This window comes from Acanthaster planci, linkage group LG15, assembly GCF_054643075.1.
Source record: "Acanthaster planci isolate LZ-2023a linkage group LG15, COTS_SCS, whole genome shotgun sequence".
NCBI classification, from domain to species: Eukaryota; Metazoa; Echinodermata; class Asteroidea; order Valvatida; family Acanthasteridae; genus Acanthaster; species Acanthaster planci.
The window spans coordinates 9,594,172-9,620,529 of NC_141791.1; the positions used below are offsets into that span (position 1 = coordinate 9,594,172).

Consider the following 26,358-nt stretch of genomic DNA (forward strand, 5'->3'; position numbering starts at 1 on the left):
AGCAATGGAGAGCTCCCAGCAAAGACACAAGTGGTAATGGATCTTTTGAGCAATCTGAAAGGCATGGGCTACAACTTTGCCCTCAACCAGGCCTTCAGCAGTCCAGATTGTACCGCTGACTTCACTTTCAGAAATTCATCATTGTCGGCATTGTCATGCCCAACAGAAAGGGCATGCCTGAAGATCTCAACTCCATCAAGCTCCAGTGGGGCAAAACAGCATATCAGTCGGCCGACCTGGATGTGAATATCTCGCTCCTGGCAATGGTGTGGAAAGACACAGGAAATACTCTCCTCCATGATATCCGTGGTTCTGGCAAGCAAGACAGGACAAGGGCAGAAAAGCAGAAACCAGTCTGCGTCATCGAGTACAATGCCCGGATGGGGGGTGTTGACAGAAGTGACCAGCTAGCAGCAAATTACCAAGCAACATGCAAGTCCCTGAAGTCGTACAAGAAGCTTTTCTTCTACTTGCTGGACTTGACCCTGGTGAACAGCTACTGTGTATACCTGGCCGTCCTTCCTTGATTTCTGCTTAAATCTCGTCCATGAGCTTCTCTTGGACAAACTCTTGCCTGAGTATCAACCCCAGCGGGGTACTCCACCAACTCCCACTTTGTTGGCTTCTACTTCCTCATTGAAGTGGAGAGAACCAGCTATGGTGACTACTGCTACTGGTGATGTGTTCTCTCTGTTCTTTCAGAGGGCAGCAAAATAAGACACACATCGAGTGTGACTCATGCCACCGGCCCCTCTGCGTCGTCCCCTGCTTCCCAGACTACCACACCGTCCACTGAGAGACAGTTGAACATTTATTTGGCATTTTCATTGACATTATTTTTGTATGTTTCATTAGTTGTGGCACTATTTTATTTGTTGAAAACGCAAAGTGTAAAAGATTTACTTTTTTTGTGAGATGTGGCACCTGGGCTCGAAATTAACAAGAGCAGGTAGCTAAAATGCGCCTGTTTGTCTCAGAAATGCGCCCGTACCAGGTAAATCATAAAGACTGGCGCAAGTACTCACACCCATTTGATTCCATTATTGTAATGAAAAATACATGAAAATAAATGAAAAAACATTTTTACCGTTTGTTTCTACTTTTGTTATGAAAAATACCTCAACTTTTTGACTTCACTTTGGATCAGCCTTGTCTCGGAACCATAACACGGTACAATTTTTTTTGCGATGTCACTGAGCGCACGCTGCAGTCTCTCATGCAATGCATTTGAACGTACATGTACATACACATACCTGCAGCCAGTGTCATGATCTCGCTGAATGGTCTGTACAGTGGTCGTGTCTGAATCAATACGGCGGGAAATTACACATGATTGTACGGAAACTGGCTGCGACTACAACCTCCTAGACTTACGCGTAAATTCAAGCCAAATGAGTGGATGTGACTTAGACTTCAGTTTCGCTGGTTCCAGTCATAGCTTGAACATGTGGTTTTGAATGCTGCTCCAAAATAGCTGGAACAAGCACAAGCTAAGTCTCAGGCTAATCTACTTGTTTCGAAAATGCTCGATTGCTGCAGTTAGTTCCCTCTTACGTCTGTGTGCACATGCACGTTATAAAGACCCGGTGCCTGACTGTTGGCACCGCATCGCAAAGCACAAAAGCAAAACCAAGGACCAAGGTCTTTTCTTTTTTTTCTTGAACATATGTCTTTAATATTGTACGGGTATGGGAGCTACTTGCTGAAAATTCAGCTGTCTAAGGAGCAAGTACATGTTCATGTACTTGCTCTAATGAGTAGCCCAATTTTAAGCCCTAAGTACTACTTCATTTTGATCATGACAAAAGTAACAGTGAAGTTCTTGTACTGTGTTTAATGAGTTTGGGCTTTATTTCATCTCTTGAAAAGAATGCAAAGGGGAAAATTTATTTTACTTGTTTTGTGAGTTGCACTATTTAATTAACAAGAACAGAAATGACAGGAGTAAAAGAAGTTCTTTGGGAATTTTTGACTCCATGTTTTTCTTTGTGTACTTGTTTTGTTGGCTTTTAAGGTTTGATTTAGAATTTCAGGAGAATTAAAAGTTGGGTTGGGAAAAATTTTGTTTGTGCTTGTAAATTTGCTACATGAAAATTGATGGAAAAGTTTTCTGTTGAAATAAAAATCACATTGTGGGAAGGGAAATTGTACTAGTTGGGTGATAAAATTGATGGGAAAGTTTAGGAGGAAATAGAAATTACTGTTTATATTGGAAGGGAAAGGTCCAGCCAGCAATCACCCGTCAAAGTGATACACGTACATTGTACTCTCATGCCTTACAGTCACCCTTATATTGAAGCACATTTGTGCCCCTGAAGGGAACCAGTATTTGACAGTTCAGAACAATTTTTTAATTTCCAAGAGTGATGAATGAATGCAAATTACCTGCCGAACAAATAGTAATACATGTAGCTTGAAATCAATTCTGGTGTTATTTCCATATCAAATAACAAAGGTCAGATGTAACAAGGACACAAAAATGTTACACTTTTGGACTCCGAATTCGTAGAATGACCCATTACTCTTTCATAGCCTGCACGCACTCCGTTGTTACACTGCCATCTGCTTGTAGGCACAAGTCAAACACACCGCAAATTTCATGCCAGAGTCTTGACCGTCAATCGCTCTGCATAGCAACACCGCCGTCCAGCAACACATTGGACCAACTTCTTTAACAGAGGAATTATGCAATACCGCACAATAGGGGCTCTTTACTGGGCAGCAGGCGTGGCTGCAACACTTGTGTGTCAGTGGGGGTTGACAGTTGGATTAGACTCGCTACAAGACAGTCATTCGTTTAGGTATACATGTCTTGAAAATAAAGATACATGTACATGTGTGAATTTTTGAAGAATACACAGGTTAGTTTGGCATCTTCTTAACAGCTCTTTATTGCAGTTCTTAGCCTCATTGCACAGACCCATCCTTTGGCAGGATAGACTGGGCGTATTCAACTGATCATACTTGTATTTCTGGTTACCTCCCTACATGCTTTTCACTTGTCATGTATGTACATGTATGCATGTCATGTATAAGAGACTATTGCAAAATGTAAGACTATTGCAAAATGTAAGGCCCTTCCTATGGTTGTAGTTAATGCAACATGAATTGTGTTATTAGTAATTAATCCCCGTCAGTTTCAACCATGTTGGAAAAGCTTGTCACCAGTATTGTTTGTTACTACATGTAGGTTAAGCTATTCCTTCAGCAATAAGCGAAAAACACGTATTGCTGAACTAGAAATTGAGTTTGTGACCGGGCCTAAAGCAGTTTGTGGGCAGTAAAGCTCGGCAGTGGCAGTCAAGGCAACACGCAAAAAGTATCCGCTCCGTCCATTCCATCCTCTGTGGCCCATAAAACAATAACAAAAACATGGTCATTGAGTATTTACCTCCGTGGCCCAACCCAATCTACTGCCAAGCTGCAGGATTAAGCATTGCACTGGCATGCTCACTTTCTTTGAATTTGGCAACTAAAATTGCACAGGACTACTCTGCAACTTAAACTTTTCATTTGAAATAAGATACAGTAGATCTCGACAACTCAGACCTCAGGGAACTACTTGAAAATCAAGGTTCCTGAATTTCAAGCTAGTGAGAGTTCCCACGTTATGGATTCATACCAGCCCTGCACATGAAATACATAATCAAAATCAACTTACTCCATGGTGGTAAAGTTTTCAGAGTTATTTACCTTCTCTTTGTTCTAATGGTGCCATGTTTTGCTCACGAATTATCATTTTTCAAAGATTGATGTTGTTTCAGTGTACATGTACATGTACCTAAAATTTTCTTGTCTACTGATTAAAAAGCAATAAACCACATAAATGTACCTTCATGGGAAAGGACTTCTTGTTGTTTGATCTGTCATCGTAACAGGGCACTGAGCAGCGCATAGCCAGGGCAGGTTTTCACTGGGGCTTTTCCAGTATGTACAATCACACCACCTTTCATTCTGTAGCCATGTGGCCGTTGCAGAGTCAGTGCCTGTGTGCAGGCTACCATTGGGTCCCTGGTAGCAGTCAGGCTACAATCTTGGTCAAAATTGCGAGAACAAGTGTCAATAGCCATACCCTTTCTTGGTCCCCAGCTCTCCCAGTCAATGTTGTCATCTGGAGCTGGAGCGCAGACTGCGTACTGAGACCCAACATTGAAAGGGGACCTGGGGTTGGGGGCCCCAATGAGATTTGACCAGGATTATAGCTTGAAACGCAGGATTTGTTGCAGTTACGGGCTGGTATGGTTTATGCAGCGTGTATATGAGTGACCCGGTGAGAAAAGACCAAAGTGTGCCAGGCAAAGCTGGCCAGTTTATGGTGAGTTGCACGTGTAGTATGTCGTGACTGAATTTTAATCACTTTTTTTTCATTGTAATTTTAATTCAACATATATTTACTCAGATTTTTTTTGACAATATGGCAGCAAGTAAGCAAAGGAAAAGGTTGCTTGCCATTCTGAACTGTTGTGTTGACATTTATATGTACAGGGGCAGTTTTAGGTAATTGAAAAAATGGAACCAGGTACCTGTAAGCAACGGTCAGGTAGTGGGTCCTCAGGTACTTGACATGACCCTAAGTTAAACTGACTGAATCATTCAAAATAGACAGAGCACATGCATGTAGTACTACTACACGTACAGCGTGTACATGTGAAGGAATATTGGTACTGCTCACATTGCAGTACTGGCCTGAAAGTCCTTTCTGATTGATGGTGCGTGTTTAGGTATTTTGTTACAAATAAACTTCAAAGTATTACAAAGTTAACAGCTATAAAATAAAACCATATCACCAAACTTTTTTCATTTAATATCAATCTTGGGATGCTTTTTTCCATGCTTGTTTGATCCAAAATTTACTAAAACTTAAGATAAATGTCATGCAAGTTGGGCAAAGTTGAAAAGTTTGACTAGTAAACTTCAAATTAAATCACATATATATTTAAATTTAAATGATCACATTATGAATGGAAAGACTCTTAAATTAAAAAAGAATCATATAATCGTATGGGACTATTATGATAGGCAATTTTTTTTATCGTAAACCAAGTCCCAAACAATGGGAGATTATGGCAGGATTCAATATGACATGTATGAAGATATGCTACAATTTCTTGTTCATACATGTACATGTGATTGACTCAACACATGAAAGTTTACATGTACTTCTTAAGAAGAAATCAGTGGTTTTCATTCTCTCAGGCATCTTATTTTAAGGAATGTTTCCATGTGATTGCCAAAATCCATCAGGTTGGCCAGGAAGCTTCTGCTGATAGCAAAGTGCCTTATATCATTAAGCACTTTGAATGCCTCATTGATAGAAGGAGATAGTACAGCCTTATTAGGGACCTCAACATCAGTAGTGGATGCAGTATCTTCCACTTCTGCATCAGCTTTTGTAAAATGGCTGACTTTGGCTATTTGGCAAGTTGTACTGTGTCAACTTCACTAGAATTTACTGTAAATATTGTTTATTTAATGATTTTAAAATCTGCGTTTTTAAAAACCATCTTTGGTAATTTGCAAGTGGGTTGATTCTCCAAGTTTTGCAAGCGTGATGATTCTCCAAGTTTTCTGATATTGAAACATTTACAATTGTTAGGTGTCCTGAAAGAAGGCAATGCAAAAATGTGAGTGTAAATTGATCAAGCATTTCATACCCCTTTGAATGCTTTTTGCTCTTTTGCTCTCACCGGTGAGAAAAGACCAAAGTGTGCCAGGCAAAGCTGGCCAGTTTATGGTGAGTTGCACGTGTAGTATGTCGTGACTGAATTTTAATCACTTTTTTTTCATTGTAATTTTAATTCAACATATATTTACTCAGATTTTTTTTGACAATATGGCAGCAAGTAAGCAAAGGAAAAGGTTGCTTGCCATTCTGAACTGTTGTGTTGACATTTATATGTACAGGGGCAGTTTTAGGTAATTGAAAAAATGGAACCAGGTACCTGTAAGCAACGGTCAGGTAGTGGGTCCTCAGGTACTTGACATGACCCTAAGTTAAACTGACTGAATCATTCAAAATAGACAGAGCACATGCATGTAGTACTACTACACGTACAGCGTGTACATGTGAAGGAATATTGGTACTGCTCACATTGCAGTACTGGCCTGAAAGTCCTTTCTGATTGATGGTGCGTGTTTAGGTATTTTGTTACAAATAAACTTCAAAGTATTACAAAGTTAACAGCTATAAAATAAAACCATATCACCAAACTTTTTTCATTTAATATCAATCTTGGGATGCTTTTTTCCATGCTTGTTTGATCCAAAATTTACTAAAACTTAAGATAAATGTCATGCAAGTTGGGCAAAGTTGAAAAGTTTGACTAGTAAACTTCAAATTAAATCACATATATATTTAAATTTAAATGATCACATTATGAATGGAAAGACTCTTAAATTAAAAAAGAATCATATAATCGTATGGGACTATTATGATAGGCAATTTTTTTTATCGTAAACCAAGTCCCAAACAATGGGAGATTATGGCAGGATTCAATATGACATGTATGAAGATATGCTACAATTTCTTGTTCATACATGTACATGTGATTAACTCAACACATGAAAGTTTACATGTACTTCTTAAGAAGAAATCAGTGGTTTTCATTCTCTCAGGCATCTTATTTTAAGGAATGTTTCCATGTGATTGCCAAAATCCATCAGGTTGGCCAGGAAGCTTCTGCTGATAGCAAAGTGCCTTATATCATTAAGCACTTTGAATGCCTCATTGATAGAAGGAGATAGTACAGCCTTATTAGGGACCTCAACATCAGTAGTGGATGCAGTATCTTCCACTTCTGCATCAGCTTTTGTAAAATGGCTGACTTTGGCTATTTGGCAAGTTGTACTGTGTCAACTTCACTAGAATTTACTGTAAATATTGTTTATTTAATGATTTTAAAATCTGCGTTTTTAAAAACCATCTTTGGTAATTTGCAAGTGGGTTGATTCTCCAAGTTTTGCAAGCGTGATGATTCTCCAAGTTTTCTGATATTGAAACATTTACAATTGTTAGGTGTCCTGAAAGAAGGCAATGCAAAAATGTGAGTGTAAATTGATCAAGCATTTCATACCCCTTTGAATGCTTTTTGCTCTTTTGCTCTCACCATTAAAATGGTTAAATTCTGCTTTTTTGGTCCACAAAACTACAACTGCATTGCCCCAAAAAGCATACATTCCATGTAGTTTAGTACTTCACATTCATAACTACAGTCATATATACTTTCATAGTTAGGACCTGAATTAATTTGAAGATACACGTGTATTAATTCAAAGATGGGGAAAATATCCAAACTCTTCATAAACACAAAGCACTTTCTAATCTTTACAAATTTATGTGTCTCTGACACCAATACAGAATTGTCCCTGTCGAAGGACAAGATAAAAGGAAGAAGTTCTTTGAGATTTGTTTCTGTGCTTATTTATGCAGGATAAAATATTTGGAGGTGCTGGAGACAAGGTGGTAGTCGAGGAGCTACTAGAAGGGGAGGAGTTTTCTGTGAGCATTTGCTGAAATTTGCAATATTGTAATATTTGCATACAAACATAGGTTTACTGATAAACCTGCATGAAGTCTCGTGAACTTGAATTTAAGAATATAAAGACTAAGTTATGATCAACGTCCATCCTATAAGTGATAACCAAGAGTTTCTCCACAAGGTAACCGTGGTATTTATTCCTTTGCAAATATTGTTTGTGGGCATTCTGTGAAAGTAAGTTCAATTCAACATGGTTCTCATGCAATTAGTGGCCTGTTGGTTATTGTTTCAATGGTTTTATTGTCTTTTGGCACTGCGACTTTCATTCATGTGGAGCAGGCATGTGCTAAAAAATAGCAGTTGGTACTAAGATGCACATGGAGCTTGAGCCAAGTGGCACACAAATTACGTCTCGTACATATGAATACTATAAATATTTGTAGCAGTTAGTGTACTCATTTTGTTTTTCATTAGCATGGTTCACAGGAACAGCTAAAGTAATCTCATATGGGACTTACAATTAGGATGGAGACATATTATACACACAATAACTGCTTTGAGTAGTACGGTGCTACTAGCCCCTGAGATGACCTCTTGAACAATAATGAAATACATGTACCTGGAGAGATGAAACTTTACCAATTTCATTAAGTTGCAGTTTTTGAATTTTCCCGAATAGAAAACTCCATTTTTTAACGAAACTTTCGTAAAAAATTCCACAAAAATGACATTACAATGGGAATACATTGCAAACATACAGTTTTAATCACAAATATATTTCTATAGTAGAAATGCATCTGCTAGATAGAATAAGATTCATCTTTGACTTAACCCCCCCAAAAAAAATCCCAAACAATCAGCGTGTCATGTGAAGTGACATTTGAGCAACAAGCACATGACCAAAAATATTTGTGTACCACAAGGACAGTCTCTTAGAAATTAAAAAAAGGGAATAAATTTGTGCTTGGCCTTACACGTGCATATAAGACCAGTGAAGGAGAATGGACGTGATTAATGCTTGAGTTGCAGCCAAAGGCATTGTCAATGTTGTTTTAAGACTGGCCAAGCACGTATTTATTTCCATTCATAAATACCTCTTTTAATCAGAGTCAAAAGAAGTCAATATGTGACAGATTTCCAACGATTTTGTTCTAGCATTTTACTTTCATTTTCTCGAACACCCCTGTCCATTTTATTTTAGTTGTCCAAAAGAATCTCCTTATTTGGACTTGGTGTGCCCCTGGCGAGCCATGTGCACACTCTTAACCAGTCAGAACCGATTAAACTGTCTCATATCCAGGTGCCAGCGTGCGATTTATGTAGTGGGCATTATCACTTCTCAGCGGGAATTATCAAATGTTGTTATACTGTCTGGTTGCACATTGTTGAATAGGGAGACTGTCTGAGGTATTTAAGAAAGATGAATTCTTGTTTTGATACTTAAAACAATAAAGACATTAATTGGGAATTTTTCTTGGCGTACATTAGAAAACTGCATGATTAACCAGGTTGAAGCTGTATGGTCACTATGTCTACTGTCACCTTTTTGTAAAATGCAGTTATGAATGCAAACATCAAATCGTACCTCACAATTTATCCCCCCCCGATAGAAATTCAGTTCTCACTAAAAGTGGAAGTCAAGTTTTCCCTTATTGTGCCTGATCATGAAAGATCTTTTTCAGTTTGTAACTTGGTTCTCTGGTTACTCAGATGCATGAGACTAAAGAACTGAACACACATTTCTGACAACATTTTTGTTTCTGCAAATTTTGCGGAATTTTTTATTTGCCAAGTTCACTTTTGTCTCTGGAGAAAGTTTACTTTTGTCTCTGGAAAACACAATGTATACATGATTGATCATCAAGGATGGCAAGTTTTATTGTACTTGTTCGTAGCACCTTGTCTATACATACAGATTCTGTCCAATATTAGAAATGTTTTAGTAATAAGATCAAATATTAAAATGCATACTTTTCAATCAAGATTAATCAAAATATCATTTGTAAGTTTTTCAAGTTTTTGTTCAACCCAACTCTGTTGTACATTTTGTCACTACAAAATCCAACCGATAAAGTCATTTTGACAACTTCAAACATACATTTACACTGTTGTGAATGGAATGAATTTCAAACAAACCTTGAAAGCAGGTGTTATTTTGCTCATCTGAAAACTGATCTATTGTTTTATACCACTGAGGAACATGGGTCCACAAGGTGTTATTAAATACTATGAAACAGTTGTGGTAATGAAACCAAGGATTTCTCAAAGCACCCTTGGCACTGTACCTGTAGCTTGAATCAGGCTAGGAATCAAACCTGGGCTGCAGTGGTGAAAGGCACGAGGAAAGAATGATTGTGCCAACCTGAGCCCCCATGAACATGAATGGGTTCCTTTGTATATAGAGTTTAATTGTTAATGTTTGAGAAGCAATAGAGGCATTTTCTGTCTTTATAATGTGAGTGCACAAAGTGTGTTTTCTTTGCAGGTACTTGCATTTTGTGATGGGACTCATGTTGCCCCAATGCCTCCAGTTCAGGATCATAAGAAAGCAGGAGAAAATGAAACAGGTCCCAACACAGGAGGAATGGGGGCTTATTGCCCATGTCCACAGGTAAGTAATCACATTTTATAACCTAAGAAAACAGTAAGGGTAATAAGATGCAGATATCATGCTGACAGGTCCATGAAGGTAGCAGTGTTTCATCTAGGATTTCCAAAAAAGCCAGTCCTGTGATGCAGATCAAAAGTGATGGTGCATATCCATGATCGGTGAATACTATACTGTGGCTACAGTGTACATACATACATGTACACTGGTATCTTGGTGTTAGGCACAAGCGTGTAAAGGGTAAATTTTACCTGTTACATTTTAATAAGGGTACACCAACATATGTTCGTAACTCTAGATACTCAGTTTTTTCCTGATAGGTTGTGGAAAAAATTCATGAGCTTGGATGGGATTCGAACCCACAACCTCCTGTTTACTAGTGCAGACGTCTTAACCACTCGACCACTAAGATGTTATGAACATATGTCAGTGTAAGGACAAAACCCCTTTTTAAAATTTAGCATCTCCCCAACACAAAGTCATCTTGGAATAGTTTGCTGTATCCGCTGCTACATCAGACTGTTACATTTTACTTGGACCGGTCAACTGACCCTGGCAAGTCGATGGTTGAGTGGTTAAGACGTCTGCACTTGAAGACGAGAGGTATGGGTTCGAGCCCACCTGAGTATATGTACATGTAAGCTTGTATACTTTTTCTGCAAGTTCTCAAGCACTGAACATACAGTGTTATGGGTCAGTGTAAGGGCAAAACCCCTTATAAAATTTATTATCTCCCCAATGCATAGTCAGGAAAATAAACATTCCTAATGCTGCACATCTTTGGAAATAGTTTATGGTACCAGGTGCTATATTTAACGTGGACCTGCTAGCTAGCCTCAGCAAGCTTGGTGGTCAAGTAGTTAAGATTACATAAGTATTAGTTTCTACCAAAATCGGTAAACGGAGCTAAAATGTCACAAAAAGAAATCTAAAGTGAATACTCATGATGTCACTTTGACTTTGAGCACAATATAACCATTTATGCATGGACACTGCTGCCTGAGTACAGGAGTTGCTCAACCCTCCGAGAATTGCTTGGCAATATGAAACTTCATTGTCAAATTTTTCATGTTGCAGATTTCTGCAGATGTTCTTCAGCAGATCTATAAGGACATCATAGAGAAAGCAGTGACGGGACTGAAAGCGGAGGGTAGACCATACATAGGTACATGTACATGGGTCATTCTCCCAGGTTTTGGAAGTCGGAGAAAATGGGCCTGCCCTTTTTGGACGGTCAGATGGGGTCTTATTTCCACAAGGAACATTCTGTATGTAGGTCACAATGTAAAATTTATGATTTAATTGATGATTTGTGAATTTGACAAAGTTTGGTTTCTCATTTTATTGCCCCACCCCCATTTGTGTTCGTGTCTATGGCTTTAAAATGAAGGAAAGTGTGACAAAAAATGAACCCATTTTCAAGTTCATGTGACATCACTACGTTTTATTCTGAAAATTTTATTTTTGTGATTGTTTTGAAAAGTAGAGGTCAATTGTTTAAAATATCTATCAAGGTGTCTGAACTTTCCATGCACTTCGCCTATCACGAGTGTCAAACACCTGCCCTGCGAACATAATGTTTTGTGTCCTAACTGTAACATAAGTGTTACATTCATTGTCAGGTATGTATCATAGTGTTACAGGGCAAGTTTTGGTACAGAGCATAATTTTATTTTACTGACACTCTTTGATATAAAGATGCATTTGAAAGGGATTCACCCAAAGTTCAATGTATACACATAATAAAACATGTAAGAAGATTTTAATTCATGTTATTTGAAAATTCACTTTCATGTCACATTTTGTTTCCCAACCTGGGAGAATGGCCCATATGTATGCTTAGTTACTGCCAATAACTGTTTATTTTTTTTAGCTTGGATTGAACTCCAATGAAAACCGCATGGAAAGGTAGGAGAGCTGGTGCTTGCTGATGTTCTCATTGCAGTCGTTGAAGTGCAGCAGATGTTTTTTCTTTCCCATAAGGTGTTCTGTATGCTGGCCTGATGCTTACCTGTGATGGACCTCGTGTCTTGGAGTTCAACTGTCGCTTTGGTGATCCAGAGGCACAGGTGCTTTTACCTTTGCTTACAAATGATTTGTATGCTACTTGTAAGGCTTGCACCACAGGAAACTTACCCTCTGCCCGCCCTAGTTTCCAGGACAGCATGTTTGCAGTTGCAGTGGTGAAAGCTAGTGGAGGTTACCCTGGCTCTTGTAAGAAGGGATTTGAGATCACAGGTAAATTTGCGGTTATAACTTTTTCCAGATTCCTGGTTAACCATTTCCTGCTGGGTTGCCGTTTCAGGCACATAGGCTTTGCTTTATATACAAAGCCGGGGAGCCAGAAACCAGACAAGAGAGCTGGGCCTTATAACAAAGACCATTCTCGGAACAAAAGACCGAGCTGCTGGAAATTGCTAACTTTTTTTCAGTTGTCGATAGCGGAGGAAATCCGTCATTATTTTGAAAGATGATACCACTGTTTGTGGCATTCAGCGTGAGTGGATTACCACCGGGGATAAAAGCACTCCAGCGCTCCAGTGATGAGCGATACAAAACCCCAGTCAAGCACTTTGCCAGTTTCGGGAACAAAAGAAACTTGTGTAACACTGCACAATCTGCGCTCTTTTTACCAGGTGGCAGGCCTGGCTGAAATACTCGGGCATCAATAGATTAGATGTTAGATTAGAGTAGCCACCAGACAATCATTCGTGTGAGTGTAAATGTCCAGTAAATGTACTTATGATTTTTTGAAGAATTTTGAAAACGGAAAATCTTCAGAATCCCCCAGATTTACGTCTTGCAACTTCAAATTAAACCCAGCAGCAAGTGGTTAAGCCAGTCTGTTGCAAACAAACAAATGAAAAACAGAGCAAAACTTTAAACTAATTTTTCACTAGGTTTACTAAATACAATTATATCAGTGCAGCTGTATTTTTTTCAAATCTGAAATCGATCTGGGATTTTTCAAATTTCTGAAAATACCACAAAATTCTTTAGCTGCTCAGCTTTGATGAATCTAATTGTGGTGCTTCTTTCAAGCATAACTTGAGAATTACAGTCCATTTAAGTGTCCTTAATGTTTGACATGAGCCATTTGCTCCAACCACAAGTGCCTACTCACTGACAAAGAGTTGTTGGACAGCATGCCACACTAGTTTGTGTTGTATTCTGTCAATGCTCCACTTCATGTACCCAAGACATTTTATTTGCCGTTACCAAAAGCTTAATCACGGTGTCCCTGAAGTTTGGCGTGTTTGGAACTGACATGTGTCACTGAAATAACACCTCTGTCAACTTGAAAACATTGATAACATGTCGAACATCATTTCCAACAGTAGACTTAACTCTACATGTACATGTAGGTAATACTGACAGGAATTTCAGGGAAAATGGGCAAATGGTACTTCTGGGACAAACAGTCATAACCAATTTTTTTTTTAAATAGAGGGTGCGGCCAAGTGTGTGTACATGTACATGCAGTAAAATAATTGGTTTTTCCTTGCAGCACTATACTACATGAAATGGAAAGCTGCTTGGCCCACTCATGTAACTGTATCACTCATGAAGTGAATTATATATAACAGGTTTGCCCTTACCCAACGTATATTAATAAGCACTGTATGCTCAGTGCTTGTCCGAGAGCTTGCGAAAAAAACCTCACAAGCTTACTCGGGTGGGACTCGAACCCACGACCTCCTGCTTACTAGTGCAGATGTCTTAACCACTCGACCACCGAGCTTGCCGGGATCGGCTGGCCGGTCCAAGTCAAATGGAGCAGCGGGTACCGCAAACAATTTTCAAGATATATTTTTGCGTTGGGGAGTTGTTAATTATATATAACAGGTTTGCCCTTACCCAACGTATATTAATAAGCACTGTATGCTCAGTGCTTGTCCGAGAGCTTGCGAAAAAAACCTCACAAGCTTACTCGGGTGGGACTCGAACCCACGACCTCCTGCTTACTAGTGCAGATGTCTTAACCACTCGACCACCGAGCTTGCTGGGATCGGCTGGCCGGTCCGAGTCAAATGGAGCAGCGGGTACCGCGAACAATTTTCAAGATGTATTTTTGCATTGGGGAGATGTTAATTATATATAACAGGTTTGCCCTTACCCAACGTATATTAATAAGCACTGTATGCTCAGTGCTTGTCCGAGAGCTTGCGAAAAAACCTCACAAGCTTACTCGGGTGGGACTCGAACCCACGACCTCCTGCTTACTAGTGCAGGCAAGCTCGATGGTCGAGTGGTTAAGACATCTGCACTAGTAAGCAGGAGGTCGTGGGTTCGAGTTCCACTTTCACTGTTGGCTTTGTGCCAACCCTTCGGGCACATGCCACGTGCATGTACACACATATGATAGTAGGCATTCAGTTGTTTGGTGTTGCATCATGCGGAGCAATTTCACTGCAGTGGAACCTCACACTGTATGTGGAAGCAATACTGTGTGTGGGTCTAGGGTTATGCTATTGCAGACACTGAAGCAGGCCATTTTGTCACCTTTCGTAGTGCAGACAAGGCACAGCAAGGATTAAAAATGTATTCTGCTGACGTCCGATTGGAATTTGTCAGTTCCTTACAAAGTAGCTAAATTCAGCCTCTGGAAATGAGTATTAACCCTAACTCCCTAGGGTGTGTGCAAAATCATATTAATATTGGAGGATTCAGGACTGTTAGCAATAAGCATGTGGAACACTGTGTGTAGTCCAGTGTGAGAATCTTCAAATGTTTTTTCACCCTCAAAGTTAGTAAGATTCTCCTTTTCTTTTTACAATCATTTATTCTTATTATTCATAGCAGGATTTTTCCTGTGGGACTTAAAGCTCAGAAAATAAACGGAAATTTGAGTGGCACATTTTTGTTCGAAAGGACAAGAATTATATGGAAAACGTTCAATTATCGTGTTCAATTGTATTAGAGGATTTAAAATAATTTGCTTTTTTCATCAAATGTTCTTTTCAGCCAGGGGAAACCTTCACCAATACTAGACCAATGATTTCATGATGACAAGAGTCACCTTATACACACAATAATTTCACAAATTGTCTGTCGCATTATGACTTGTCAACTGAAAAGTACAATAAAATATCTTTTGCTTTGGTTTTAAAGTTGCATTTTCTGATGAGTGCATTCATGATTTGGAGACATCTGTACCCTAATACTATTGTTAAATGTGAACAGTCAGTTGTAACTTTCTGTTACAGTCAAATGAACAATAAATTTGCTAACTTTAACCAATTCACATTCTTGGCTGCATAACTAATTCCTCTACATGTATATCATCAAATTAAAATTTTCAATGCGAGAAAGAATCACACAATCCTGTTATGTTTGATAATGGATACAGACATGCAATAGACACAGCATGATGACAGCAAAGTTAAAACAAAGGTGCCATATCCCCTACACTAAACTGCTATCCATATTCATGTATGTTGACCAGATTCATGCAGATCTTTTTATGACATAAATTTGTAAGGATACAAAGAGAATTACTTGATTTTTTCAATTTAACTAAAATTGAAAACTTATTTTACTTATCATGGTATGATTGTTGCTATATTCACCCTCGCTGATTTGTACAAATCAATTCCTTTGTAAGTTTGTGACTCTGACATGCTTTTTGTTCATCAAAATGTTGATACTGATTCCCTATCAAATTTAATGTATCAAATTTAATTTAACTGACCTCATGTAAGGCCAATACAAAAGACCCCACTGCTGTTTATTACTCAGGGACAAGAAAGGTCAATCTACCTGCAGTGGGACTTTTAAAACAGAAAGGTCTCCATTGACACAGCACTTCCTCCTGTATAGTATTACTTGGAAAATGTTAAACAACACCTAAATCTTTTGTGACTATAGAGGAGACCCAGAGCTAGTGTAAATGTGTGTTGCTCATACCTATATGTGATGTCATTGGATGTAGCCCCATCTTCAGTGTTGTACCTCTTTTGTCTTGATCCGTTCTATTTTAGGTTTAGATAAAGTTCAAGAATTCAACCAGATAGTCTTCCATGCAGGCACTGCCATCTGTGATAATAAGGTTGTGACTTCTGGAGGGCGTGTTCTAGCAACTGTTGCCCTGGCAAATAATTTGCCAACAGCTGCAGCTCAGGCTCTGAAGTTAGCGGAAATCATTCACTTTGAAGGAGGATTTCATCGAAAGGATATTGGATTCAAGGGTTGTGAATTCTTGCAGAAAAACAGGTGATCGTTAATGTCCAGCCTGTTAATTATTAAATCTAACTTACATGTATAATAGCAATTTGGAGAGATACTTGTGGTTGTTTATATATCAAAAGGGCCTTTTGAACTGTTATGTGGTAGACTTGTGCTAGTTCTTGAAAGGGGCATAAAATTTCCTGTCGCTTAAAAGTTCTGTATTGGGTTCGTAAAACATGCTTAGGGTTCGTAAAACATGCTTCGTGAAACATTGACTTATTTTTTAGGGCCCTTCTATTTTCCCCTCAACTTCACAGTTGTAATTTGTAGTTTTTATTGTTTTAAATTATTTTTGGTTGTTGTTTGATAATGAATTGAGCTTTGGGGGTGTTCTTGAAAAACTGTTTCATCCCGTCTAACTTCCTGACCTTTTTTATTTCTTTACTATCAGGACAGTAAGCCAGACTGGTTTAACCTATGCAGCCTGTGGTGTAGATATAGCAGCAGGTAATAACTTAGTTGATGCTATTAAACCATTAGCTGTTTCCACATCGCGACCAGGCTGTCATGCTTCACTTGGTGGATTTGGAGGTCTGTTTGATATCACAGCGGCTGGTTTCAAGGATCCAATCTTAGTTTCTGGCACTGATGGTGTTGGCACCAAGTTGAAGGTTTGTAGAATTGTATTCCTGCTTTTCTGGTCAACTGTCCATTGCAGAATTTTATAATGAATTATAGATAGGCTACAGATGAAGAAGTAAGGGTTGAAAGTTTAAGAGAAGATAGTAAGAAAAATAAAGATAAAATTCTGGTGAAGTGAATGAAGGACTTACAGCCACAAGACAAGGGCTACTGGAGTCAATTTATATTCCTGTGCGGCTGATCGTGACGCTCTGTTTCAGGTCTGCATTCACCCCAAGTTTCTACTCTTCAAAGTGTTGATCGACACAAATATTTATCACCATTTTACTCAGCTAGTGACCGTGACCTTTCCAGACCATTTTCAGCATCAGCTTCGTCTTACTTTTGGAGCTATTAGTGAAATTCATCTTGTATTTCTTGCTTCTCTGAACTGAGAAGTGAAGCCATCGTACTTGCATAAAGCTTCCTGCTTAGTGAACTGTGGATGCCACTTGCCATGTTACAATGACTCTATATACCTCAACAGGCTACACCTGCTGGCAACACTGCTATTATTATTCATCAGCTGTGACCACTATGAAAACCTCTTTGTTCCCTCTGGATCTACTGTGAAAGCCAGGACGGGACATAGGCCTACGAAATATCACAGGCAGAGAATCCTGTATGACAACAATTCCTACTGCACCTTTCAGCTTCAACTCATAGGGTCAGGAGACATTAAACTAAATCCAGGCCTTTCCTCTACATGTACATCTGGACCTCGTTTTACGCGAAAGCTGCTGTCCCGCTTGTTGCATGTGTAACCGATCGACCGCATCGTTAAGCGTACATCATGTACAACTTCCTGTACATACATGTAGGCCTACATGTACTTTGTATGCACGTACGTGTGGTTTGGAATTTTATTTCAAAACAGTTTATGTTTATTAAAGTGAGAAGTAACTGTACTTTTTATGAATAAAGACTTGAAATAAAGAACAATAACATAATACCAGTCAAGTCGAGTTGGAGGATGCAAGTGTGGAGCGATGCCATTTTATGTCCCCAGCACGCCGCAATTAGATCGTCATACAAGGCACGCACGTAAGTACATTAACATTTTATGTGGTAACCAACATCAGTGCTGCACTTGTTGCACAAAAAGGATGGGAACCAGTTATTGGTTTTGTGGATCCGCCAGTAGAGGGCTTCACTTGGTGAGTGAAAACCGCAGCGCTTTACTGCTGCTGTACACAATCAATTATGGAAGCGCTTTTCCGAATTCAATGGATTGACTGATTGACAAGTTGCCTTCAAAAACGCTTGTGCTAATTAGACGGATAACAATACATTTGCATGCAGCTGGGGCCCCCCAAAATGCTCATTTTAAATGGAATCTAGTAAAACCCGAGTTGGTATTATGGATTTTTTTTCCTAATAGGAATGTGCATAATTCAGTCGGGACCGGCAAATATACTCGCCTTAACCGGAGTCTCGTCTTACCCGAGCTCGTTTTACCGAAGGACTGTACTGTTTTTCTGCAGACAATCTTGGAATACAGCTCACCAGTTTGGCTACCCCACCAGAAAAACCGCATTCAGTGTCTTGAAACAATCCATCGCTACTTCACAAAATATTGCCCACCTTACAATGATGCTATTTCTCTTACAACGTCTTGCCAAACTTCACTGGCCTCCTCTGTACAACTGTCTGCTCAGTATCTCATTTGTCGTCAAAATCCCTCTACAAATAGGTTTCTGTTTCTTCCGAATTTGTCCCGCAGGTTAACACCAGGAAAACCAACACTTTATTATAGTGCTGCAAGTAGGAGCCAAGGTTCGGTTGTGGTACGGCTCAAAAATTGTCGAATTTTGGTTCGGTTCGGGTTCAAACATTTGCACATGTACATGTACATGCATGTACAATGTACAAGGCATGTTGAGACGTCAATGAGCTCGCTATGAACATGCGTTATGTAGGACATCTGTGTATAAAATATGTAAATACAAGCAATGAATCCATCCCCATCCACAAGCAACTTCGATGGGAACATTTTTTTTTCTAAACTATTTCCCCAAAGTCTGTATAGGAGTTAAAATTCCATAGAAAGTTACTGTCGGAGTTTTGACAGTTTCCAACCATTGTTTGCCGACCAAAAGCAGTTGTGTTTGGACCAAGCTTGACTCAACAAAACGATCATAGGATATGTGAAAGCAAAAAAACAGCATGCTCAAATGGGAGTTTCCTCCTTTACAAGATCAAATTGGATTTCGAGCGAAGTGCGGTTTGGTAATATGTCACGAAACAGACTCAACTACCAAACTTTGGCTTTTGATGTAAGAAGAACCTTGGTAGCAAGTCAGCATTCTTCCCAAGATGGCACCCCAGTGGCCAAAGGGGCGATTTTCCATCAGTCTTTTTTTGATGGATAATGGCATTTTGAGATTTGCGAACAACTTACAGATCTGGTAAATTCCATTACAACATATTCACACTGTGACTTTGACCAAACATGGTCAAATGAAAGGTAAGTTAGGCCACCGTTTCCAACCAAATCCTGTCTCACGGTGGAGCATTGCACCGGCTCCCCTGGCAAAATCGATTTTCCCTCTGGAGTAGCCTTTGATTGAGCAAGAGTCCGACGGTGATCAGCATCCAATCAAAACTTGTTTTGCTCGGCCATTTATGACATCATTAGCCTAACATGGAATGTAAGGGCGTGGCTATCAGAGATTGGCAAACAATATTAAATCTGAATAAACATAAGCACAGTTGTATGTAGTGAGAATTCACCGTCTTTCCCAGATATTTTAACTCCCTCTCCGGGGATATTTGGGACCTTGTCTTGAACCTTCTTTGAAATCCTTCATCAACTCTCTACGAGAGTCTCTCTTCAGCCATGACCCCATTTCACAGTCTTTCCAACATACATCTAATATCCCCCCCACTTCCTGCCCACCAGAAGTCAATTAACGAAATATCAATATTAATTATAATCCTATGTGTAACACCTTGAAAATGATGGTTATAGTTATTTAAGATATTGATGTACTGTTTATATTAATGTCATTATCTGAATTGGTTATTTTAGTTTCATTTGATTTACATGTAGTTCAGTTATCATTCATTTTCCAACACTCTGTTCTATTACTTACATGTCGTGTCAAAAACGTATTTTATTTCATTTTATTTTACTGGGTAAAATTGTTAATCTTGTAAATATGCTTTGTACCTTAAGATAAATATTTATACTTAAATCTATATATATTCAGTTAGTTTGTAGAGCTTCTCAACAGAAACTTGTTTCTTTTAGGCAGTCTAGTGGGAACTAAGTGGATATTGTGTATTGTTTTTTGTTCCTCTGTGCTGTTTGTATTTGTATCTACAGTTAACTCCGGCTAAGTCTGCATTCTCGGGACTCAAGAAATTATGATGACTTACGCGAATGCTAGCTTGTGTTGTAAGTCGTCATTTTGCAGACTTACACGTACACGTGTTATCGAGTAGTTAAATTTTACCAGAGAGAGGGGTGGTGGATAACCCAAAATATTAACCACTCCCTGCTGGGCGACCCGTTTTCTAGTACATAGGCTTTATATGCAGAGCCGGGGAGCCCAGAACTGGAACAAAAGAGTTGGGCCTTATAACAAAAGACCGTGCTCAGCACAAAAGACTGAGCTGCTGGGCATTACCGACATTTTTTCGCTCTCAATAGTGGTCATAATCTAGCCTTGTTTTGAAACAATTCAAATTAATCCAAGTTACCTTAACCCCCTTTAGTGTCGGTGCAGTCAATGGATGGTCAAATCCAATTTGGCCCAACCTGGCATATATTTTTGCTGGCTGGCCACCACATACTACCCAACCCTGACCACTTGACTGGCCAAAATTTATCAAACGGACAGCAGGCCAGTGGGAAGGCACCATGAAAATCATACAAATGGGTAGTTAAACACTGAAGAATATGCAGCCCTGCCACAGCATACATTTTGAATTTATGGTTTACATTCCTTATTATTTTTTATCAACACAAGTTGATTATAAGTTAAGGATGTTGACTAAATATGATCAAACACTCATTTTTATTGAGGTGTATAATGTTAAAAAATATTGATATCCCTGAACAATATGCAAAGATGCTTACAAGAAAATACCTCAAGCAAATTAGAGTTCAACAGGACATAATTCCATAATGTGCCTACAAAAGCGAAAAATGCAGATTTAAATGTGTACAATCTATAATCGAACAATTATTGAAGGAAAATTAGAAGTGCTCACTAGGTGAACAACGTCTGCATGTTGGATCATGTTTTGATCCAACACAGGAAGTTTCGGGAAAGTCGTATGTGTACATTTAGTGTATTGAACATGTACAGTACACTGTATGTGTTGTGCGGGCGCATTAAGGTGGAAGCGCGAAGTGCAGCTTTAGCAAAGCACGCTGGCGTGGTTTGGGGGATTTATAATTCTCCACGTGCCTAAATAAATCTTGCTAATGAAACACTCATGCTTTAATAAACTGACGCGCACAAGAAGCTGTACTTCTTTCTTTTTTTAAATTTAAAACAAAGACAGGACACACTCTCCAAGAATTCCCCCCCCCAAAAAAAAAAAATTTGGGGTCAAGCCTTCAAAATAGGGTTGGTCGTGAAACGGGAAACACAACTTTTTTTTGGCCTAACCATCATGTTTTAATCTACACGGATCATGATTTGTTGGAGTTTTGTGTTTCTATATGTCTGATTTTTGTGTTGATTTGTCCTCTCCAAGTTGCTTTTTGACCAACTTTTCAAACAATCTTTGCGCCTACTTTGGCAGCTGGGACTTGGAATGGGCTTTTGGTGCTGACACTCCCAACATGCACTATGCGTGAGTATTTCATCAAAACAAGAATTAATGCCTACGACCAATGTGTTTTACTACAATGAGTTTGACAGCTTTTCAAGAGTTTCTCTGCCCTGGGTTGTGTCGCCTCTGCACATATATTTTCACATTAATACTACATCAGGTTTCCATCAAACAATTTCATTAGCGAAGTGCAACAAACATGGCTATACATGTATACAATGGCTGCTGGCCATTACCGACATTTTTTCACTCAATAGTGGAGATCATCTGTCCTCGTTTTGAAACAGTATACCATGGTTTGGGGCATTTAGAGCAAGTGGATTACCACCGGGGACAAAAGCTCTCTACCACCACCACAGTGATGAGCCTCACAGCACTGCTGCTCACTAATCTGGCCCCTATTGAAAAGAGGTCAGCAGCGCACTGTGCCAGGTTCGTGAACAAAAGAAAGTTACACAACACCACACAATCTGGGCTCCTTTTCCAAGGCTGCAGGCCTGGCTGAAGTATTCAGGCAATAGATTTTGTCTGTCAGACTAGAATGGCCACCAGAGTAATGGTAATTCGTGTGGGTGTAAATGTGCGTTCAATTTAAATGATGAATTTTTGTGAATTGTGAAAACTGAAAAATCTTGAAAAAGTCCCGATTATGTGCACTGCATTTTTCCGGCAGCAAGTGGTTAAACTGGGTCTTTCACAATTCGTCATATTTGCTTACTTTACCTTGAAAATCCATCGTGGGTCGATGATGACAGATACCCTCACAGTGGTCTCGGACGGTGGTTGCATTGGTAACTGTGAAGGCCAATGTGGGAACCGCATTGCCGCCCATACTTGAGGCATTGGAGGTTCAGTGCCAGTGGCGGAGCGGGTTGAAGCGCTGCCTCATAATGCTGACAACAACACTCATTTCATTGTCGAGTTCGTTCCATCTCGAACTGGGCAGTTCCTCGATGGCAGCGTGCCACCCAGCTCTGGCAGCAACTACGGCTTGGAGATGGTCTGGGTCGATGTTGAAGCTCTTCAGTGTCTTCTTGGCTTGGTCTTCAAACCTCTTTTTTGAGCTGCCATAGGTGCATTTCCCCTCTGACAGTTGTCCATAGAGGGTGCTTTTTTTTTACAGAAAAGTAACGGGCATTCAGAGCACGTGCCCCAACTATCTCAGCTGTCTGCCATGGAGGAGACATCGATGCTTGAAATCCCGGCACACTCCAGCATGTCAGTGTGAGGCATACGGTCTTGCCAAGTAAGGCCCAGAATTTTTTTTGATGCACTGCATTTGGAAGGCTTCAAGGAGCTTGATGTGTTTCTGGTACAGGGTGAGGGTTTTGCACCCATACAGCAGCATGTTGAGATAGATAGCTCGGTACACGGTAATCTTCGTTGCAAGTCAGAGGTTGTGGTTCGGGATCACTCACTTTGAGATCATACCAAAGGACGCTGATGCCTTGTTGATTCTCCGGTTCACCTCATCAACAGAGCAATTGGCCGACAGCGCATGACCAAGGCAGTTGAACTGAAGAGAGATCTTGAATTCAGTTCCGTCGATTTTCATAACAGGGTCCACATGTGGGGCACTACCAGACCATCGGTACATTACTTCAGTTTTGTGGGTGTTGATGACAAGTCCAAGAGTGCTATATGTGTCGTAGATGACATTGCTTCTTGTAGGTCTTTAGAAGAGTGTGAGATGAGTATGCAGTTGTTCACGTACTGAAGCTGAAATGCTTCGTCGTGCAAGACCTTTGTTCGGGCTTGGAGATGGCGCAAGTTGAAGAGACTTCCATCAAGCCCATATAGAAGACCAACACCATGCCCATGTGGAAATCTTTCGCAGAAAAGGATGGTGGCTGCAGCAGTACATCTAGCCAGTCTCTCTGTATGGAGGATGGAGTCGAGCATGGTGCGGACGTTCCACGCTGCGACTTAAATGTTACATTTCTTCATATTCATGTTTTGGCCACTTAGGAGGGAATGGTCCAGCAGGTGTGGCTACCTGCCAAGACATATCTTTGAGGCAGACAAATTTAGGCGACCTTTTCAACGCCCCTCCCCTTTGCAGGGGGAAGTAGTGTGGACCTAAAAAGGGTTGCTTGTTGTTTACAGTCTTAATGTTTTTAACCGTTTTTGGAGGAACTGGAACTTGTGCTGGATGAGATGATAGGACACTGTGCAGCCTCAAGAGCACAGGGAGGATTCATTTGTGTGCGATGCCCTCAAACCCAGTGACTGGTAATGGAAGAAACTGTATGGATGAATGTCAGATAGGCATTTAACACAAATCATCTCAAATCGTACCAGGGTTACTGATACTTCAGAAACACTTATCAATCATGACTGGACTACCTGTCCCCATATGTACTCATGCAATGGTGTTTTAGCATCAATCACTATTGATCACTCATTATGTTTGGTTCGTAAAGCAATTACACTTCCTAAGGGGCTTGTTCGTACAATTAGGGCTAAATTATATTGATCATTCAACGAAATAAACTTTTGATCTGGGGGCTATCTCCTGGAGAGATCTTGGAAAGGCTGCTAGTCCTGACGCAGCCTGGAAAATCTTTGAGGAAATTTTGGCCAAATATGTAACAAGCATGCTCCTTTTTAACAAAGTAAACTGTCCCATAGGATTCCTTATTGGCTGTATGATAAGTATTGTATTCTATGAAAGCAAGTGGAGCAAATTAAAATTAGCGCTTAAATTACTAAATCCTAAGTTGAATGGGTTAAGTTCCGTCACATAAAAAACAGGGTTGATAATCTAGCAACAAGAAATTTGCTATTTACTTTTGTTGAGATCATTGTATCAACTATTGTTTTTATGGATTTCGTTGTAATTGCTGGGCATCTTTGGAAAACGGTGTTTCACTGAGAGGTCTCTCCAGCGTAAATGAGAATGGATTTTAATTTTTGGTTTTTAAGTAGTTCAGTTGAATTTTGGATTTTTAGTATTTTATCATATTTGATGGATTTAACTGATTTTATTGTAATTGCTGGGCACCTCTGGAAATCAGTGTTTCACTGAGAGGTTTCCCCAGGATAAATAAATAATAATAATGAAAGAAATAAATTTTTATCAGTTCAGTTGATAATTTATATAATTATTTTCTACGTGTCCCAAGTACGACCAGTACAGCGGTTAGAAAATTTTGAAAACCTAGACAATTACACCTCATGCTTGCTTTGTTTATGCAACATTTCAAAGCAGGGGATGAGTCATTCTTTGGTTCAAAACATTCAAAGTACTAGAAGTTGTTCTTTTTTGGTAATGTTTAGGATGCAGCATTAGTGGTGTACTACTTTTGTTGCTAATTGAGCACTGCATAATGTACGTTAACACTGCATGACCTCTTGTTTCCTACACATTTGCACTTTCAGTGCCATATGCTGATTGTTGAAAATGTTACTGTCATGAAATGAAACTTGAAACTAAAAAATGACAAGTCTTTGAATGGTTAATACAGTGAGTAAAACATTGAGTTGTCATTGAGCCATTGATAATTCATTAATAAGGAATGAAAGAAATGTTAATTAATGTAATTGCATTCTGTTAGTATTACAGTTGACCAGAGTAATCTGACAACCATATTTCAACCTAGTTAACAACAGGGGATTCACCCAAAATACAAAGGACTGTGGATGGTCCAAACTGAGCTGCTATAAGAAATAAAAAAGCCTGTGTAGCAGGGACTGCAGTTATACTTTATAGGGTGTGATTGATGTATTTATGGGGTGGGATTGATATATTTATGGGGGTGTGATTGATGTATTTGTGGGGTGTGATTGTTATATTTATAGAGTGGGATTGATATCAATGTGTACTACTCTGAACGTTGTCTTGAGATCCTTTTAACATTAGCCCATAGTGGTTCTTGTGATTTGTAAAGAGAAAAACTATTGTCCCCCAAACAAGATGTCCTTATCAGAATGTAATACTTGAAGCCAGATACAGCACCATCACCATTTAATAAGAAGTATACATGTGAAATGTTCACACTCCTATGTTGAAGCTGGAAACTATGTAAAATTAAACTCTTTCTAGAAATGGGTGCGATATTGAGTTGTTTTTTAATATTTTGACAAAAGCATACACATACAATCTTACACAAAGTTATTTGTTCCCAATGTCAGATTGCCCAGTCCTGCAACCTTCATGGGACCATTGGTATTGACTTGGTTGCTATGTGTGTCAATGATGTTCTTGCACATGGTGCAGAGGCACTGTTCTTCTTGGACTACTTTGCCTGTGGCAAGTTGGATGTGCATGTTGCAAGGGATGTCATCAGTGGAATAGCTGAAGGATGCAAGATGGCTGGGTGTGCTCTACTTGGTAAGTTCTTAGAGCATCCTTTTTCGATTGATATCCCTCTGATCTCATTACATGTTTACTTGTGGCACCTTCTACTCATCTGACTTGAAGCAGACCCTAACAGATTCATTGGTCAAGTGGTAAAATGTTAACACCAATAAGCAGGAAGATGTGGGTTCCGGTCCCACTTGATTAAACCTCAGACATCACAGAATATGTAATGTTTGGAAATATATGTGAGTGAAGGGTAAAACACCCAAGGTAAAACTTGACAGGTTTGCAATGCAATAATTGCATCTTATAAAGTACTTTGTGAGATTGTA

At 39.4% G+C, this 26,358-nt stretch overlaps 1 protein-coding gene across 2 annotated transcripts in view; it reads left to right on the top strand.

Moving 5' to 3' along the window:
• Positions 1-26,358, top strand: part of gart (phosphoribosylglycinamide formyltransferase, phosphoribosylglycinamide synthetase, phosphoribosylaminoimidazole synthetase) — a 135,654-nt gene that overhangs the window by 30,692 nt on the left and 78,604 nt on the right. For both annotated transcript variants that reach the window (XM_022226874.2, XM_087146574.1), the window contains 7 exons: positions 7,430-7,498; positions 9,964-10,089; positions 11,164-11,251; positions 12,070-12,324; positions 16,068-16,299; positions 16,706-16,925; positions 25,858-26,056. In XM_022226874.2, coding sequence (XP_022082566.2) covers positions 7,430-7,498; positions 9,964-10,089; positions 11,164-11,251; positions 12,070-12,324; positions 16,068-16,299; positions 16,706-16,925; positions 25,858-26,056 — 1,189 coding nt within the window. The remainder of the gene's footprint in view (positions 1-7,429; positions 7,499-9,963; positions 10,090-11,163; positions 11,252-12,069; positions 12,325-16,067; positions 16,300-16,705; positions 16,926-25,857; positions 26,057-26,358) is intronic.